This window comes from Merops nubicus, unplaced genomic scaffold, assembly GCF_000691845.1.
Source record: "Merops nubicus isolate BGI_N331 unplaced genomic scaffold, ASM69184v1 scaffold6019, whole genome shotgun sequence".
NCBI lineage: Eukaryota > Metazoa > Chordata > Aves > Coraciiformes > Meropidae > Merops > Merops nubicus.
This window is the reverse complement of record NW_008630046.1, coordinates 1-20,436: the sequence shown is the minus strand read 5'-3', so window position 1 is coordinate 20,436 and position 20,436 is coordinate 1. Positions and strand designations below refer to the sequence as shown.

The 20,436-nt window shown below is 41.8% G+C and overlaps 1 protein-coding gene across 1 annotated transcript in view; it reads left to right on the top strand.

The window, feature by feature from the left end:
* The window catches only part of ABCD2 (ATP-binding cassette, sub-family D (ALD), member 2), a gene marked incomplete at its 5' end in the record, with an annotated part of 37,752 nt that extends 17,404 nt beyond the window's left edge, over window positions 1-20,348 (top strand). Inside the window, 3 exons of the mRNA XM_008947127.1 lie at window positions 12,762-12,907; window positions 19,394-19,478; window positions 20,219-20,348. Of these exons, the coding sequence (XP_008945375.1) occupies window positions 12,762-12,907; window positions 19,394-19,478; window positions 20,219-20,348 (361 nt within the window). The remainder of the gene's footprint in view (window positions 1-12,761; window positions 12,908-19,393; window positions 19,479-20,218) is intronic.
* Window positions 20,349-20,436: the final 88 nt, after the last annotated feature.

Genomic DNA, 20,436 nt, shown 5'->3' with positions numbered 1-20,436 from the left:
CCTACAGACTTGCAGGTTACCTTGACAACACCACAGGAATATTCCTCTGTGTTTTTGCACCATAAAGCTGAAGTAAAGCTGTAATCACCACTGAGTTATTGATATAAATTATTAATAATTTTCTGCTGGCTGTGTATTACTGTCTTATTTGCATGGACAAATGTTTCTTGCGATCGCTTGTGGTTCCATAACCTTCTGTCACGACTCTGGAGTCTTCCTAGCACAGCACATATCTAAAATGCCCATCACCATTTCCTTTGTCTTTCTTGAGGACTGATTCACTGATTCATATTCACAGAGCTCAGAGTAATTCTTAATCCACTGTACTTCTTTCTCCTGGTCCATTGTTACTTTTTTTTTCTCTCCAGCTTGCTTCTACTGTAAGTTGGGTACTTTTATAAGAGTATTTTTCTCCAGTAGTATACATATTTCCTTTGTAATTCTGTGATCTATTCTAGGAGAATACCAACCCTGACCACGTTCTCAGCAATCACAGTGATGGTCCAATTCTGTCTTTTCTCTCTCTTTCAACTGCTTATTCAGGTAGATCTCTAATATTCCTTCTTTCAACACCAGGCTTGTCAGATGCTAAAATGGAGGCAACCAGATATGCATCATTATCAAATGTTGTTTGCATGTCATCGTTTAAGATTTCTGTACCTATATCTTGCTGTCTTCTTATTAATGCTAATACGGTATGGAACATAACCGTTTACAGGTTTATCTGGCCCTCCCAAGCTGTTTGGTTTTGCAAACATCTGCTCTATTTCTGCCATTTTATCTGAGGTTCCTTTGCAAGTCTTTTCCTGTCTAGTGTTTTTCCTTCTGTATTCTAAAAATATCCTTGGCTACTCAACAAAATTACTTCAGTTACCAAGATATATTTCCTCTCCTATCTCTATTGAATAATCCAAATTTCTGATGTGATTTGCATGAAGTAGTCCAAGGATATTCATCATGTCAATGAAACCAAACAATAATATTTCAGTTCTAAGGGATATAAATAATAAAGTGATAATATAAAGGTAATTTAAAAATTTTTATAGGCACATGAAACTTTGAAGATTATAGTGTGATTAAAATGTTACCTTAAACATAGAGGTAGTTAGCTGTGGATACTGTCGTTAAAATGTGGTTGTTTCCTAAGACAGTTCTTGAGTATCTAAACAACTTAATCTTGCAAAATTGTTGTGTTCATTTTCAGATATACTGTATTGCAGAACTGTGAGTTCTTTTGCCTCATCTCATTATGATTGGCTCAGATGACTCTATGCTGTGTTGTATTTTGTACATTGTAATTTCTTGTCAGCTCTTACTGCTCTGTGTTTAACTATGATCCCTTTACTTGGTTCAGCTGAAGTGAAACTGTACTCTGCACATGCCAACACCATGCTAGCAACTGTCATTGTCCCTCAGGTTTTTGCTGATAGTACACCACCACGTTGACTCGTTCCTTGAGTACTTTGCCATCAGTTTGTGTCATTCTATATAGATATCTACTCCCTTGCACACTGCATCCTTCTGTCATACTTAGTGTTATCAAGTTCATGGTGCTGCTTTTAAGTGTACTTATTTCCAAAGTTCACTACTTCTCTGATAAATGAGAAAAAGGTCTGTGGTAGATGGTGTTAACATGTAACATACTTCTGTTCTGCATACTGTTTTGATATAGGTTTGCTTTAACAAATTGGCTGCTACTTTGTATCTTCTTTTTTCTTTTTTTGAAATTAATCAATTCAAGACAGGTTAACTCAGTACTCTGCTGTTCATCTGGGAGGGCTGTTAGGCTGTCCCCACAGCCAAGGCATGGCTTTTCCCATTTCATCCTCCTGGACACGTATAGAAATGCTCGCACTTCTCCTTGGTCGAAGGAAGTCAGGTCTTGTCTCACCTAGAACAGAAAAGCTGTTGTCTTGCTGCCCTGTAGGCTAGCTGAAGCTTTGCCTGCCAGGATCATTGGGAGACCTGGGAGACCAGGATCATTTCCACTGAAGGCTCACTCAGAGCTATGAAGTTTGAAGGGTTTTGGTGGAGCGTTGTGAAAAAGGTCCACCTACACTAATAGTCAGAGGTGGAAAATGGCTTTATGGATTAGCTGCTGCTCCCTCTCAAGCCATGCCATGTGCCTTCCCTACTGGCCAGACACAAGAGTCAGCTAATTAAAGCACAGCTTACTAGTCTGTTCTGTTATTAGGCAAAGTGTTGCAGAAATCCCAGACTGAAGGCTTCAGTTAGCTTCCTGCATTGGGCTTTAGTTTAGATTTTAAAAGCGTCTACATAAATCCAACATCAATGTTAAAGGCTACAGCTAAACTGGTGTTTGTGAAGGACTTCATGCTCTGGGGTTTTGATCTCTCAGTCCCTTCAGACTGGGAGCACATCTGGAGTAAGCTGTGGCTGTGGGAGACACCAAGAGGACTAAAGAGATGTGTCAATACATGCTCAGCTTTTGCTCCGTATGGGCACTAGTGCATTTCCTAGTGGATTATGATCCACTCAGTAATTCATTGCACTCCTACCAAGTCACAGTTACACAGAGGTATAATGTAAAGTGCTGTCAAACGCATGTCTGATGAAATACCATGATGTGTAGGCAACTTCAAGGTGAAATTCATTCTTGTAATCAAAGTAACATCCCTCCTATTTTGATATTGCTTCAGTCCTAAGCACAGAAATCTTGCTTTGGCTCCTGCACAAAAGTGGGTGCCACTGATGTGTAGAGTTTCCTCCATTTACATTCTTTTGAGATATTTTCCTCAATGTTACAGAAAAGCTAATTTCTTTGTGAGCATGCCCAGTTGCAGGAATATTTCTCCTAGGATCCCTGGCAATCAGATGCTCTGTTTCATAATGCATTTTGGACACCATATTCTTGCCAGCATAAGCTTGCAATGCCTCTGTTTGCTTCTTTTGATAGGATATTGAAAATCAGAAGTGCTCATTCAGCACCAATAATCACCTGTTGTCTGTACCATCTTTCCAGGCATCCATGTGTGTGCCAGACTGTTTATGGAACTTCGTTTAAAAGCTGGGATTTTTTTGTTTTGGTTTTTTTTTTTAAGTACATTGTCATGTTAAGGTTGACAAACATTTTATAAATATGAAATCTCTAAATAGATTACAAGAACTGAGTGTGTGGCTGGTATTTATAGGATCCATCCAGCAAAGCAACTGACAATCTATTTAATCTGTGCTAGGTTCATTTTGCTGAGGCAAGCATCTCACTTCTCTTTAAAATTTAATTTTTATAGAAGTGCCAGGGGAACAAATTCACCTATGGGTTAACTGAGACTGTGCAACTTAGCAGTGGTATGGACAAACTTGCACATTAGGGAGTAATCTGGTAGTTGCATTTACATGACCTAGTTTCTGCAGAGAAGTGCCAATACTCTGTCCAGCTTGAGCAGTTACCTCCAGCTTAATGCCCTACATTGCAGCAGTGCAAGAAAGGATCTTTGACAGATGAACTGAATGGCAAAACCTTCACCCCTCTCCTAGCCTCTTCATGGTCTGTTCACTTAGACACATTTCTTAGGGTCTAGCCCCCAGCCTGCAAGCTGAGGATTCCACTGTCTGTCCCTCTAACTCTCAGTGGTTTCCAAAGTAATTGTTTCATTCAGCACAGTGGTTCTGCTCTGCATTTCTTGGAGGCAATGCCGAATTTGCTAGTAACTACCCACCTTCCAGAGAGAAGACTATTGAAAGGCCATTTTTTCATGTGTTGAACAAGTGCTCAACCACCAACAAGTTAAAGGAATAAACTGGCAATTCATACACCAAAGGTAGAATTATTCTATATCAATTTAGGCAGCTAAAAGTTCTGTATTTTTGTGTGAGCTTGATAATGAGTGAACTGTCTACCTCCAAAGAGTGGTTCACATTGCAGTGCACCAATGAAAAAGTTTCTTGTTGATGCCAGTAAGAAAAATATTTGAACTCTGTGATGCATTAATTAAACTCCCTTTTATTAGAGATAAGGAATAAGTTTCTAGCATAGATAATCACAGAATGGTTGAGGTTGGAGGGGACGTCTGGAGGTCATCTAGTCCAATCCTGTGGTGAAGCAGGGCCACCTACAGCTGTTTGCCCAGGACTATGTCCAGATGGCTTTTGAGTGCCTCTAAGGATGAAGTCTTCACAGCCTCCCTGGGCAACTTGTGCCAGTGCTTGATCACCCTCACAGTGAAAAATGGTTTCCTGATGCTCAGATGGCATCTCCTATTTCAGTCTGTGCTCATTGCCTCTGGTCCTGTCACTGGGCACCAGTGGAAAGAGCCTGGCTCTCTCCTCTTTGCACAGTATTCAGGTTTTTATATACATTTAAAAGATCCTTCCTGAGCTTTTTCTTCTCCAGGCTGAACAGTCCCAGCTCTCTCAGCCTTTCCTCAGAGGAGAGACACTCCCCTTGCTTGCTCTCTGCCCCCAGTGGGATGGAAGGGAGAATCAGGGGGAGGAGAAAAAAAAAAAAAAAAACGAACAAAAAACTCATGGATTGAGGAAAAGACCATTTACTAGGAGAGAAAAAGAAGACATAATAATATTAATAATAATCAAATATACAAAACAAATGATGCACAATACAATTGCTGATCACTTGCAGCCTGATGCGCATCCAGTTCCTGAGCTTCAGTGTCTCACAGCCAGCTCCCCACTATGTTTATGTACTGGGCATGACATCGTATGGAATGAATACCCCTTTGGCCAGTTTGGGTCATCTGTTCGGGATGAGTCTCCACCCACCATCTCTGCACCCCCAGCCTCCTTGCTGGCAGGGCTGTATGGGAAACTGAAAAGTCCTTGACTTACTATAAACACTGCTTAGCAACAGCTAAAACATCAGTGTGTTATTCTCATCCTAAATCCCAAACATACTACTGTACCAGCTACTAGGAAGAAAATTAACTTTATTCCAGCCAAAACCAAGACAGGCACTTGTCTCCCATCTGTTGCTAGGAACCCAGGATTATGCTGCATCAGATGGACCTTTAGTCAGAGCATGGCATGCTGCACTCAATCCCACCCATGCTAAGGTTCATTGGCATTATGGTCTTTGGTACTCTGATAGGATTATCTTAAAAGTAAAGGGTTCCATTTATCATTTCCACTGTCAAACAAAAGGATGTTAGCATGAGAACATGCTGCTTCACTTCAAGATAAAGACAAGGACACGCAGGTGGTGTAATTGCTGGTGCCAAGTGGGAGCTGCTTGCAGGCTCCTCTGTTCCGATTAGCCAGCAAAGTTTATCCTACAGACAAGTGATAAGTGCAGCACAGGCCTGAAGGCCAAGTGATATGTGCAGCACAGCCCAGCAGTGCAGGAAAGCATAGCACAGGCCAGGCCCACCCAGCTCAACTGTTCTCTGGATCGTTAACTCCACAGTACCCAACAGTCTTCCACTTCAGTTCAGTGCAGCTGTTCACCCTGTGTCCTAGAACAAACATCTAAGACACATGAAACCTAGAGGTACCAGTTCACTAGGGGACTCTGTTGACTTGAGAGCCTGGGATCACTAACTCAGACTTGGATGAGTAATTTTTAGATGAGATGCGTCTCTTCTGCAAATAATGCTGAGTAGTCCCCAGAACACTGGATTTTCAGTTCTTTGTTCTTGAATCATTGGATATGTCCTGGTCTCCTGGGACCATGTAGCAGGTGGGGTTTTTTCCTGCCATTCAGGGTATATGCACTAGCCTAGCTTAGGTGGGAGTGTGGCTTTCCCAAGGGGAAAACCTTTCCAGGCTTGTTTATCTGCCTAGTGTTCCGTATTAATGATACCCTATCAATTTAGTTTCTGCTAGAGATTACTGCAGCTCCCCTGTGGCCACTCTAGGTACCTATGACGTGTATGAAGTGGCTCTAATAGTGTTCCAGGTATCCATATGCAGGGTGCTTCTCTGCATTCTGCACTGTCATCACACTGCACTGTGTAGTGCAACGCTTCACAGAGGCCTGGGGTGGGAGGTCAGGGGAGTGTGTGACTGCTCACTCCTTGGCAGGGTGTTTCGCTGGAGATGCTCTCGCTCCACTGTTACTTGCATATTCATATCCCAGTGCATGGAAAAAAATTACACCATGGACGACTATGCCTTGTGAAAACCCAGAGCAAAAGCAGCCTCTGTTCTGGAGGCTTCACTGTCTACACATCTGCTCTGTGAAGTAGAGGGCCACTTCTCATCTGCAAAACCATGAATAATTTGGTGTCCTTCAAAAAGAGGGAGACTGCTTTGCTCATCATGTTACATTGCTGTGATAAAAATCAGAAATGCCTTTTCAGCTGGGTTATGCCTGGTGGGACTGGCAGGCTAGAATCTTGTTCAGAACAACTCATTCTTCCTTCAATTCATTGATCTTTGTGATCATCCATCCAAATAATCCTTTTATCATCAGGACTGACAGAGGTATGAAAAGACTGGGCCTGCAAAAATGGGATTTTTAAGAAAAGGAGAGGGTTTTTTCCTTCCTTTTTCTGGCTGGTTGAGCTGATTCATTGCAGGATGTACAATTATTTCAGATTGCATTAGCTACTTGTATTTTGTAAATGTTGTCTGCATTTTGGTTTTAATTATACATGTGTTCTTATGTTCTTTCTGTTTTCTTTGCCTATCGCAAGATAGAAATGGACTGAACTGGATAATTTTGTGAATTGTTCACCTTAAACTTCTATACCATCCAGGCAGTTCTAGCCATGTTGTAAGTGATCTTGGTAATGGTGAATAAGTAAATCACGAGATGATACCTGAGCGTGAATTGTGCTTTAAATTAAAGGCTTCTTTTACCTTTTGCTTATTATTTCCTCTCAGATTATTTTCTTGCAGAGGTGTGCATAGTTCCTTTGCTAGTGATAACTGTGATTTTTTCAGCCTTTGAGCTTTTCAGACTCTAATTATATGCATTGAGAATTCAGCCTTTCATACTGTGCATTTCATTCCCTGTTAACTATGTTGATGGCTATAAGCTGATTACATTCCACTCTGGTAACTGATCTGTCTGAAATATTTAGAGGATGTTCATGGGTAGCTCAGTATGAGTGGAGAGGAGAGTTCACTGTAGACTATTTTAAAGAGAGATCAATCATTTATATCTTTAGAAGGGTTGCTGAAACTTTAACTGGCCCTAAAATCCCTTGAGCTAGATGCAATGCAATAATCTGAAGCTGTTGCTTTTTTAACGTCACTAAATATTATGTTATGTATTATTTTTTAGCTCTTTGCTGATACCACTTTCTGTGTAAGAGTAATGGATACAACATTACATAAAAAGAACTTAATTCGTATTCATTCAAGACATTTTATTTTCTCAAAGTTGTAGTGGTGGTGCCATCATTATTTTTTTACTGCTTTTTTTGTTAATGTCATCAAAGAACTTTAGTGGAGTGCATTTCTTGAGCATCACTGTTGGTCAGGCTTTGCTGCTGTTGAAAAACGTGGACTTTTTTTCTGTTGACTTAAATCAGGAGCATGGCAGGGGCTGGAGTTCTGCTGAAGTGATTCCAGATGAGGTATTATACCACCTGAAAATTAGGATCTTGGAACCAGCAAGGTGATGGAAATTTCTAAATATAGATGAGCTCCCTAGGTAGTCGGGCAGAGATATAGGACTTCTGGAGAGTTAGCAAAAAAAATTGTATAGTAGGTAAAGGGAGCCACCTAGAGTTAATTCACAGAAATTTCTACATACAAATGTATGTCTGAACTTCTGTCTCTTACTGCCTCATAGCAGCAGTCTCCTTGCTTTGGTGGGAAGCTCAGAAGGTGCCCTCCCTTTGACTCATCTTTAGCCTGGATGCTCGCCTAGAAAAATGGGAATCTGATGCCCTGCAACCTGAGAAGAACTTAGCCTAAACCCAGTTCTTGGAAGAGATTTGCTGACCTTTGGCTTGTCATACAGCCCCTCGTCTTCCATCTCGAGTAGCTGCAGTGGTTTATGCTGGAGTTAAATTCATGGCTTTTATGTTCCATGCTGTGCTGGGATTACTGGGGAATTAGGTAGCATTTGGGCACAGGTGTATGTGTGAGCTGTGCCCTTGGCTTGAAGTGACTGAAGATTTTTAGTGCAAGCACTGACTCCATAAGAACTTCCAATTTTCTTAGAAAGATACCTCCATGGCTGGGGCTTGGGGTCCAGTATCATCTTCTTAAATAGAGGTGCCTAAATATGGAATACATTTTATATTAGCTGTCAAATCAAATAATCTGAATTGCACTCTGAAGCCATTCCAGTCTCCTTGGGAAATCTGAGCTGCAATGTATCTCACATGGAGAATCCCTCTAGTGTTCCCATTTCTCTCTCCCACTTGGTTCTACTAGCAAAGCATCATGACAGCCAGAGACAGAAACTTAGAAATAGGGTCAGTCAAGAGTTTATAGTTGCATTGCACATTATTTTCCCACATAACTGCATATTTGTGAGAATAATAATGCAATAATAAATGCAAACATGCTTGGACAACAAGTGGCAAGTCAGGTCCCGATTGCTCAGTCAGGGACATGCAGATGTGTTCCAGAATCACAAGCCACATGTTTTTAGACTTTCACCTTGCATGCAGAAAGTGTTAATCACGGCCTGTGTCAGGGAAGGCGAGGTGAGCTTCAGACCATACCTGGAAGCAGTTCCTTGGGCACTTAGATTGGACTAATATCCCTTAACTTCTGATGTCAGCCAATTAATTAAGATACATTTTCAGTCCCTTTCTTATTTCAGAATTCTTATAATTAAGACTCTGACCATTCAGATTACTTTATAGACTCTCAAAATGAATAATGATTGGTTGCTATATTTCCTTAAAATAGTATTATGGATGTCTGAACAGGTTATCAGTTCTGGCAGCACAGTTTGTTTTGCATGGAAGATGAAAACATTTTTTAATATGTTCAGGAAGTATTTGTAAACATTCAAAGTGGATATGCCTTGTTCTGATTTTGGAACAGTAGTTTCTTGACTTCTGTGCAAGTAATCTTCCTTAACTTGCTACCCAAAAGACTGAAGTCCTCTGCTGTTCAAGATGTCAGAGAATTACTAGGTGTTAGTACTGCCTGGTTACAGTATGCAGTGCTAATCTACAATCCCTTTGAACTGGCATACCTCTCTCTTTATGCCCAACAGTTCCACTGTGTAAGTCCTCTGTTTGGAAAAACAAGTGACTGGTATGTACTCCAATGTTTTGTAGCACCTGTCCTCTTCTCCCTCCCCAAAGCTAAATACAATAAAAAGACCACTAACCACACTTGCCCTTCCTCCCTATGTGATTTCTCTAAGACACTGTACACAATGTCACGTGTCAGTAGGGCACTGGAGACTCGTCCATACCACAGGCTTCAGACTGCACCACATCTTGCTGTCATCTTTTCTTAAGTCTGTACTGCAAGGGGGAAGCTATAAGCCCAAGGGATGGTGGCTTGTTACTAGCAGAATGAAGTTGCAAGTCTGCAAAGCACTAAGTGCACTAAACAGGAATTGGTGACGCAATAAAACCAACTAACTGGAAAAAGTTCAGTTTATGAGAAAAAAATATCTCTTCCAATAAATGCTTGAGATAAAAAAAAAAGCAAGAATCGATGTTTTCTTAGCTTTCTGGAGGTTTGTTAACAAAGCTTTAAGAAAGTATTACTGATGTTAAATCCTGTCTTTCAAAATCAGTATAGGAATATTTATTCAGAGAGAGCAGCAAAAGAAAGAAAACAATTGCTGAGCTATTCCTGTCAAAGGCGTGACCTGCACACAGCAGAGGAGTAGCTTCCAGAGTCTGGAAGAGTGTTGTCTTTGAGACAGGAACGCGGACATGCTGGCTGAAAGGAAAAACTCCATCAGAAACCAATTAAGCCCAGTTAAACTCAAGTGTTACTAAGGACAAAAAGACTGTTCTTGTTGTTTGAATTGCTAAACATTTAATGAAAACAGTATTTTCACAAGGAGCTTACTGGCAAAGCCAAAATTTAATTGTTGCTGTGTCCAGTTACCCATACTTCTTACTACTTAATGTCTTTGTATCATGCACATGTAACCTCAATTACAATAACATATGATATTTAATGGGGTATTTAACAGGCTATTTAGTGTGTTTGACTTTGTGGCACCCATGGTAAGTATGGAGGTTATCTTATATCTTATATATATATATCTTGAAGGTGTCTTCAAGTTATGGATAGAGAAATCTGGTTTAATATGAGGTTATGAGAATGTGAGTTAAATGAGATCTCATCTAGCTTTAGCACTTTAGATGTTAGTTGTCTAAGTTGGTTGTCTGGGCTCTGTGTCCTGTTGAAGGAGAAGACACCCCCAGGAGGCAATCCATCCCCACCCTAAAATGAGATAAACCAACCACACAGGTGCCTCTCTGTTGTCAAGTTTGTAGCCCAAGATGAGGCATCTCATGCCAGGGAAGATGAAGTGTCCCTTCTGGGACATGAGTGGATTCCTGTAGGATGGGGGAAGTAGAACATGCTCTCCCACCTCCCCAGGCAGACCCGGAACCACAAGCCATTCTTCCTCTCTGCTAGTTAGTCACTAATTGAAAGGGTTTCCTATTGCACTGCAGGCTGGGCTTTTCTTTAATTTTTACAAACTAGGTGGGGAGAGGTGTACTTAGTAGTACTGATGTGTTAAGATGGGAGGCCACAAAGAAAATCCAGCTGACCAGGAAGCGGTGCTGGTGACTCAGTAAATGGCATGGCAACGAGTGTCCTGGCATGGTGACTTTGAGCCTTCCTGGTTGTTCTAGGTTAAATCTCAGAGCTGCTAGTCATATGTCACAAGAGCAAGGTATTGAACCCCAGACAAATTATATGATAGATAACTCTGGCCTCCTTGCCCTTACCTGCAGCTTCACCTAAATTACACAGTCTTACACACAAGCCAATTCAAACGTTTCTGAGGCCAGGTGAAGTTGCTACCTTTTGTCCCAGAGGTGGCAGCAGTCTGGAGCGAGTGAAGCGATTTCTACATGTGCAAGGAGTAAAGCCCTGTGGGATTTTAGATGGAGAGCACTGTGGAAATGGAACATACCAATAATTCGTGAAGTGGCATAATGTTTAGAGCTGAGATATTGCAATGTGCCCATTAATGTAAAGGGTTCACTGATGCTCGAGTCCATACAGCAGCCCCGAGCAGCACTCTTCCCACAATAAGTAGAAAGCAGGAGGAGCAGCAGTGCTTGTGTTTGACTTGCAGTCCTGGCTTTCTTCTATCTTGGTGCCTGGCCACAGCAGGGAGATAACCAAATATTTGCAAGCAGTTCAGATACCCTGCCCTTCCCACCTCCACTCAGGAGGTGGTGAAAGTAGTTTAACTACCAGTGGGAACAGACAGTTCACCATGGATGTCCACAGCACTAAAACCCATGCAGCTAATGCCAGCTTGAATGTGACTTGGGGGTCACGTTGCAGCCTTAGTTCTGTAATTCTACATCTGTTGCATTGTGAATTCCTTCAAGTTACTCTGTGGTGTATTTTAGACACTGCCAAGGGAGGGGAAGAAATCTGCTAAGGTATTTCACATCTCTGTTGGGCAGAGTCTCACCATGCAGGTCTCAAGCTCTTCAGGGAAGAAAACTTGACCTTTCCTCAACATGCTGTGAAATTGTTGGAAGCAGTTCTCAGTGGCAAGAGCAAGCTGCCTGGAAGCCTCCCTATTGCTGGCCCAATTTTAACTGCTCCCCTGTCATCATGTCCTAGTACCACAGCTTTAATAAGACTAGCATTGTTTTGGCAGATGAACCCAGAGAGAGTTAGTTAGCTCTCAGCACAGAAAGCAGGACAGAGTCTAGAGCCTGGCTTGTTCTTCAGCTCTGCCCTTCCCTTACAAACTCAAAGTCTCACAGATACTCCTGGGGTGTTTCCAGCTTCAACACCTATCAGCAGCCTATGTGGGACAGGAAGGATATTTGTCCCTTGCAAGAAATCCTTAAAGCAAAGCAACTAAAGAGGTGGACAAATAGATGTGTCTTAGAGTGTCTTTGCTATCCTAGCCTGAATGGTCTCGTATCTTTTTAAAAGCTGTAAAACTGTTCTTTGAACTGACTTTCTTTAGAGACTAGGAGGATTTTGGGGGCCTGGGCTGTACCAAATGCTGGGCATAGCTCATGACATTGTGGTGACTAGCCATAGCCATTCCAGGGATATGGCCATGATTGATGTCTCTGGCTTCAAAGTGGAGACAGCACCTTGTTTTAGTAGGATGGATGGTGTTACCTGGTCTGGGAACGTGGTGATTTAGAAGCTGCTTCACATGCAGCTCAGCTTTGTGCTTGGCAAAGGGAGGCTGGTGCTGGGAGGTTTAAGCCGTTCAGCTTCTCTATCCTATACTTTTTTTTCAATTCAGAAGTGTTACATTGGCTTCTACTTCTGCAATCCAGAATAGTAGTGTGCAAAGGAGGCTTTCAATGCTCTCCTGCCTGACCTGTGGGTCTCCTGCTGCACCATGGAAATCTTTCCCAGTTAGAGCGGCAATATTTTTGTTACAATTTACTTTTATGGTGTTTAATTCAATTCCAAGTGAAAACATTCAGAATTGGCTATGAAGTAAATGGTTATTTTGTTTTCATGCTAATGCTACCCCTGTTGCTACCCTGTAATCAGCTGTTGTGGAAACAATGCAATGTCCCTAGGGTAAGTTCAGAAAAACCTTCACCCACAGTGCACCCACAGATAAATCCAGTTTTAGCAACGTGCTATTTAAAGCATTCTGCTCTGCACATAGGGCATCAGCAAGATGCACTCACTTGGAGCCAGCTCCAGATTACCAGTTTCTCTCTATTGTTTCTCAGACCCTACATGTCCATTGGAACACTACGTGATCAAGTCATCTATCCAGACTCAGTAGATGACATGCACGAGAAAGGCTACCAAGATCAAGATCTGGAGTGTATCCTGCAAATGGTTCATCTGTACCACATAGTGCAAAGAGAAGGAGGTAAAGTGCATGGTTTTGTAACAAGCTTTGCAAAATCCATTCCTTGCACGTGTGTCTTAGTGTGACTGACCTTTCCATACCAAACTGGCAAAACTAGATCCAGACCTTTTGAGGTTGTGGGAGCTGCACAACCACATGGTTGTTTCTCCTAATGCTAACAGAGGGAGAAGAGCTAAGCGCTCCCCTCTTCCCCAGTAAATCCATGCCCAAGCCCAAAATCTTTGTTCTCTTGTAAAGGCCAGTCTTTTCATGGTATTGTGAGATCACTCATCTTCCTTCATTTTCTTAGAAAAAAATAACCTGTCTTAAAACCTTGTGATGCCACTGACTACATCAACCCAAAAGCACATGAATGAAAGGAGAGTCAGGTCTTCTTTCACTTCCCTGGTTTGTGTGATAAGGAGGACTATGTGCTGTGAGAAAGAGTGGCTGATACCACACCACCACAGTGAAAAAGTTAAAAATAACCAAACAACACTGGCTGACAGTATAGTGTTGCCATCTACCACTTGCTGTTTAAGTTGATCTGTGTTTTCAACATTGTTTGTCATAGAATCATAGAATGTCTGGGCTGGAAGGGACCTCCAAAGGTCATCTAATCCAACCTCCCCTCAATAAGCAGGGACATCTCAAACTAGATCAAGCTACTCAAAGCTTCATATAGCCTGATCTTGAATGTCTTCAGGGAAGGGGCCTCCACCACCTCTCTGGGTAACCTATTCCAGTGGTCTAATGTGGTTCTAGTTTGTCCTAAGAGTAGAAGACAGTGTAGATACATTGGCACAGTAAAGGCCAAGATGCTAAAGGCTTCTCATGTGTCTAAGGAACTGGAGCATTTAGTGTTTTTTTTTTTTCCCCAAGCATAGCAATAATTTTCAATCTTTTGTTCCTACCAACCACTAATCCCTAGTTTGAACTTCCTCCCTATCATTATGCTTTTAAAAGACATGACAAAGTTGGTAACATTTAGAGAGAAGAAGGAGGATCTTCAAACCCCTCTAGGGAGCTGATGTCAGGAGTGCTGGATGTACCCTGCCTTTCTCTGTCAACTCTCCGTGCTTGTTTTTGAGAGGGTACTTCTGGTGCATTGTCTTGTAATGTGTTTGCTGGGTGTGTCTCTCAGGATCATTCTGACCGTACAGAGTAGCGCTTTGGCCATTGGGAATTTGAAGGCAATGTCTGAATTCCCATTTCTGGATGTCAGCCTGTTGCTCTGTTGAAAAGACAGATAGCGTATTTTATTTTTGAAGTGTGCATGGACACTCATCTGGTGTCATTTCTGCACATTTTAGAACGGGAAATAGTAATCATTTACAGCAGCAGCTGTATACTGACAGATACTTCTCCACCTCACAATCCTGTTGATAGACTTACCTTGCCAGGGGTTAATGCTTCTTTGTTAAGAATGTAATAATGACTGTTGACCCTCAAGCTGCAATAGAAAGTAAGAATCTGCAATCATTCTGATTCATATGGTTATTCAGATCTGATACTATGCCACAAGGAGTGAAAAAGTGGGCAGAGAACTAAACTCAGTGACAGGAACAATTGCAGAGGAGGCTCTACTCCCTGCACTGTCATAACTGTTCCTGCTAGTGTTCCTGAGTCACTTCGCTAAGTGAAGTGCTCAGGCTGCAGAAGAACAAGCAGATGTGTTGGAACGGGGAGCTGGAAAGGGAGGAGCAGTTAAATTGTCAGCAGCAAGGAGGCACTGAGGAGTGCATCTTCAGAACCTGCTGGTACTTGTAGATGTACTGAACAACACATGACCCTCAGTGGCCAAAACCATACCCCCAGCAGACTCTGAATGCACATTGTTGTGGTTTATAACCCTGTAGCTGGAGCATGAACTGATGATGGGACAGTTACTGTGCTCCACATGTGAGATGTCGTTGGCTAGGGTCAGAGTTCTGTATTACCAGACTGAAAACTCAAGTTTGGATCAGGCTCACTCTGCTCTCTGTGCCAAAGAAAATATTTATTGCTGACCCCATTCTTGCTCTTCTGCCTGCCTGCCTGCGCATGCGAGACACACACAATCCATAAAGAAGTCTAGAGGACGCTGTTCATGTTCGCTGGTGCCCTATTAAAGCTCCACTCAAGATAAGGGCACGCTGTGCAAGTCTGCACAAACAAATGTTAAATAAAAAGTGTCTTAGGGAGCTTGTGATCTAAAATGACAGAAGCGGGCAAAGCCGGAAAACAAGAGAAGAGATTACCACATACCAGGAAGTTTTTAGGAACATAATACACTTACTTGTTCCCTTTTCTTCTTGGGCATTTATGGGAGACAAGTACCAAGGTAGGCGCAGAGAGGAAATCCGTGACATATGATTTGACACGTTACATGAATTTCATATGCTTACATATTCTCTACAGCTCCCTGAGTCTGGGACAAAGACTCAAAGGCTGGTTTTTTTGAACCAGCAAGCCAGAGGAATATTTGGTGAAAGTGAACAATTGAAATTTTTTTTCTATGTAGGTGAATTATTTTTTTTAGTTCAAATTTTTATTTTATTCTTTTGCTTAAAATCATATTTTTAAACTAAGATGATTTCTATTAGAAATTGAACTTTTTTCTTAAAGCTCGTAGAATGAGGGGTTTGCCCCAAATGGTCATTTTCCTTTTTGCAAACTGCTTTGATAGTGGACAAACACTGACATTTTACAATAGAAAAAAGTGTTGCCGAAAAATTCCCTGGAAGTTTCTATTTATATGTTGTATCCAATTTTTGAAAATGTACTACATCTGAAAATAAAAACAAAAACAGTTTTAGTTTTTCAGATTCTTGTGGATGTAGGGGATATGCACATACTATTTTGAATTGTTTCTATAAACTGTTCTATGAATGGAGCTGTCAATCATTAAGTTTTTATATAAAAATCAATATAGTTCTGCAATATGCTTTTCTGTAGATCCTCTTAATTTTCAGAGCCTTACCTCTGTCTCTTTGCCTTTCACCTATGCCCTGCAGTATTAAGCCTCTGCCAGACAGCAGGCTCCTTGAGTCATGATCCTGTTGTGCTCCCTGTGGGCAGTTACGAAAAATCCAGATGGAGTCAAAAGTGCTCAATTCTGACTCAGTTTATTTGTCCTGGCAAAACTTTATTGTCTTTAGCTGAATTACTTCCACATTGCATCAGTACAAGGGTCACCAGATTCAAGGTGTGAAGTAGCCAACAAGAGCCTGATGTTGTTCTTGTTGCTGCCAGTGGCAGAAATTCCTCTCTTTTTCTAGCAATAAGGGTTGGCCCAGTTAGAAGTAAACAGAGTAGCTACAAGAATAAGTAGCCCAGTTTGCCATTTAGCTTCTGTGTTACCCTCATGAAAGTTTTTTTCAGTCAGTAGCAACTGAATACACCAATACCAAAATAACATCTCTGTCCCCACCACCACCATTCCTGATGTCCCTGAGCCCAAGCCCTGGAAGAACCCACTGCAATTTCTGTTGACTGTAGCACCTCTTGCTGCTAGGGACAGAATTTCCTTCCCACTGAATCCCACACTAATATTTTTCTTATCTCCTGGATATTAGAGGGATGCCATTTTGTTACTTACCTTTGTATTATCAATAAGGTGCCCCTATCAACACCTGCAAAACTGCTAGCTCTGCCAGAACAATAATGTCATACAAAATGGGGATAGCAATGAAGGTTGTATTCAGCACAGATTATGAAAGGACATGTCCAGAAATCATCAGTAGTAGCGTGGAGAAGTGTGGTAGGTACACAAAGAGTTGTTCCCTTTTGACCCACTTTGAAAGTCTGTGTATATTTAGCAAGTGTCAGTTGTGATGCAGCCTTAGGGTGCCACTAGCCTGTCACATGAGGGGAGCCATGAGTACGTGTAGCAGCACACTGAATGCATGACTAGGCCTGTCAGGTTGGGGCTGATGACATTACTGAACAAGTTCAACTTGTTTATGGTTTCTTAGCACCCCAGATTATAATTGTTCCTCATTATTTTGCACATTTGTCATAGTTCTGGGTCTTCTCCAGGGAACTATTGTGCTAGGCCATAGATAAACACACAGACAAACACATTTCCTCTCTCTGAGATTTTTTTCATCTGATCATTTTAGCACTGGATTTGCTTTTGTTACTGGTGCCATCAGGAACTCAGGAGTGCTCTGCTAGCTTTTCCAGTGGCTCTAAAATCCAGAGGTACAGATCCCTGCAGTATCATGCTGAACTGGGGCTCATGCAGATGATGGTCTCTTTGTTCCTTCCTCAGCTAAGGATTGCCCTAGCATGTTTGTCCTGCGCAGCACCCAGGCTCTCTCCATTTTGAGAGCTGCCCAGGGACATATGCTGTGCTAGAGGCTTCCGTGTTCAAAGCCTCACCAGGGGTGGACTCGGGGTGCAGTTTGCTGCAGTAGCCTTTCTTCTGTCATGAAGCTGTGATGCTCTAGTCTGTGTCTGATGAGGTGCATTGGAATGTAGATCTGGAAAAAGAACTTTTAAGGGTTGAAGTGACCACAGAGATGACCATTGTATCTTGGTGTTTCTGTGTTTTGTAGCCTGGAGGCTAAATGTTTCACCTTTAGAGGAAATAACAGAATGACTTTGCTGACAAGATAATGCTGCTTCTTGAACTTGATTCGCTTTTTTGTTTTTAATAAGTCTTTATAAACCAGCTGAACACAGACACGTGCACACGTGCACACCCACCCACACCCTAGCTCAGATCCAGATACCTGAAGCCCATCAATATTCTTAGCTTAAAAATAACATAATATAAGCAACAGCCTAAATATTGTCTTCAGAAACATAGTTGTTTCTCTGGCTTTCAGGAAAGACCATTTCCATCCCTTTCCCCTAGAATCCTTTGCCAAAAAAGAATTATCCAGGTGTTTTACAGTCTTTTTTGGGAAGCTGAAGGTGTTGGTGGTCCAGCTCTCTGTGTGGTCCCAGCACGAGGACTGCTCATCAGCAGCAGCCTCTGTGTATCTGTTCCCTTTGCCAGAGTTTATCCAAGTCAGTTTATCCGATTCAGTTAATCATTACACAACCCCATCTTTGCCAGGAGCCTGCTGATAGGAAGCACTGTATATGCACCCCGGGGGGTGCCCACTGGGATCCTTAAACAGGAACGGGAGGAAGATAAGCAAAAGCAATAGGATCACTAAAGGAGTTGTTTTTCTGGTGCGTGCATGCCTGGGTTTTAAATCTACCTAGATACACACATACTAAACATTTCTTACATTATATTTTGTAATTTTACAGAGAGAAAATTCTTGGAATTCATTCTCTAGCATTATCAGTTCCTATTTTCAGTCACACAGCCTCTCACCAGATGCTTCATTGAGGTTTTGTTCAGACCTACCAAGTCGTGGCATAGCACCAGACATGGGCAGGGCACTCCTCAGCCTCCTGTGTCTTCACAAGCCCTACTGGTCTCAACTTCAGTCAGGTGTCAGAAGTGACCCAGCCCAGCCTCCTTCCTTGACCTTGTTTATAGCCTTTAGTGTTTATTTTCAGTTAGGCAGCAGCAGAAAAAGGGTTTTGGTTGTGTCGTTCATTTTTTCAGTTACAGTGCTTCTGGGCTGATTTGGAAAAATGTTCTGTTCCTTGCTTGGCCCTGCTCCAGCTGCATGTCTCATGAATTGATGATCTATTGAAAGAAATGCCTTATCAGATTTTCTCTACAAACGTACTCTCCCTTTTCAAAACTCATCTATTTTGCTTCTCTATCCTTTTGGGTTGTTTGATTGAAAACTTCTTTTCGGTAGGGTGATTTGGTATTTGAGTTTTTTCATTAGTGGTAATAAATCATGCCCGAGTACTCACAGAAACACCAGTCTGCTGTAAGATTGCTCATAAAATGCATCATGCTCCCATCTCATGTATCTGGAAATGATAAAGAAAAAAATCAGTTAGAGGCTGTGCAGAAAGTGAAATAAGGATACTCAGTGTTGTAGCAGTTGTGGGTCATTTAAGTAGCAGGAAGCTGGTCTAGAAAATCCTCCTGCCTGTGTGCAGTTTTATCTGTGAGCTCCCTGTCTGTGCTCACAGAATGCACCCGTGTGTTTGCACCTGTGTTCCTCTGGAGTTTGCTGAGTCCTCCTTTGCCTGCGGCAGTGAGTGGAGTCTGGCACTGCACTTTAGGCTTCCTACACTTTATTTCTTTGAATTTGCTTTTAGGTTCCCACTCATACCTTTAGGAAGGAATAGCAAATTATTCTGATTAGTTGTACACAGGCAAAATATGTTTTTTCAAAGAGATGGTAAGTAAAGTTTTTTGACAATACGTATGAGACCAAGAAGGTTAAATTCCACTTTCAAAATTGACATATTTGGGACATTTTTCCAATTGAGTGCTAGTGGAAAGACACTGAGTTGTTTCAGAAGATGTGATCCAGAACCTGGAGCTGTCTCTCCTGCAATGGAAATGCTCTTTATGATTTTGGTTGCAGATTCCAGAGGTATTTTCCTTCATAAACTTACATTGTCCTGATGTGTATTATTTACATTTTTTTTTAAAAGGCTGGGATGCCATAATGGATTGGAAAGATGTCTTATCAGGAGGAGAAAAACAAAGGATGGGCATGGCTCGGATGTTCTACCATAAGTAAGGCTTTTGATTTGTTCTTTAAGTAGCATCTGAAACTGAGGAAGAGTTTTGCAGGTTTCCTCTTATAGTTTGAACAGTCGTGGACTATAATCTCCAAGCAATATGCAGTACTGCTTTATGGTTGCGTAGGACAACAGACAGACCTTACCATTTATTCATACAAGCCCTGCTTTTAGTTTGGGCAATGCTTGTTACCTAAGCTTTGCTTTTGTCAGCATAATGTTGCTTTTTCCAGATGTTCCTTTCTTTAACATCTCAGACACAAAAATCTTCCCTGCATCTATCCTGCAAATATTGCAGAAGGATGGTGGAGTGTTGCAGAGGCTATGGGAGTTTGAAAGCCAGGCTCCAAACCTTTCTGGGTTTGGAGGCTGCAGTCACTCAAAGGCAGCCTGGTCCACGCATAGCCATGAATAGAAAGTTTCTGAGTTGGCTGTGCTACCTCATGACTTGATGACAGGACAGAATACTACTAGGTCAAATGAGAACACAGAAGTTAGATCATTGTGTACTCAGATAGACCAGAAAATAAACCCCATTTTTCCTGGAAGTTTGCTCTGCACCTGAGTAATACGTGGAAACTTTATGTTGTTGCTAGCCAGCTTTCAGCTGTAGATGAGAGACAGCTGTCTGGCAAAATTAGCTTTCTCCTTTCTGTTGTTCTTTCAATTAAGCATCATACGTGGGAATACTGAACAAAACATAGAAGAGTAATGTTCTTTATCTGCTTTTGAAAGGCCGAAATATGCATTGCTGGATGAGTGCACGAGTGCTGTAAGCATAGATGTTGAAGGAAAGATATTCCAAGCTGCAAAAGCTGCTGGGATATCCCTGCTTTCTATAACACACAGACCTTCTCTTTGGTAAGTACATTCTAGGATTTATCATGTCCTTCCTTTCAGCTTTGTGACAGGCAGTGGATTGGCCTTGTGGTGTGGCTGACACGCTTGAGGGA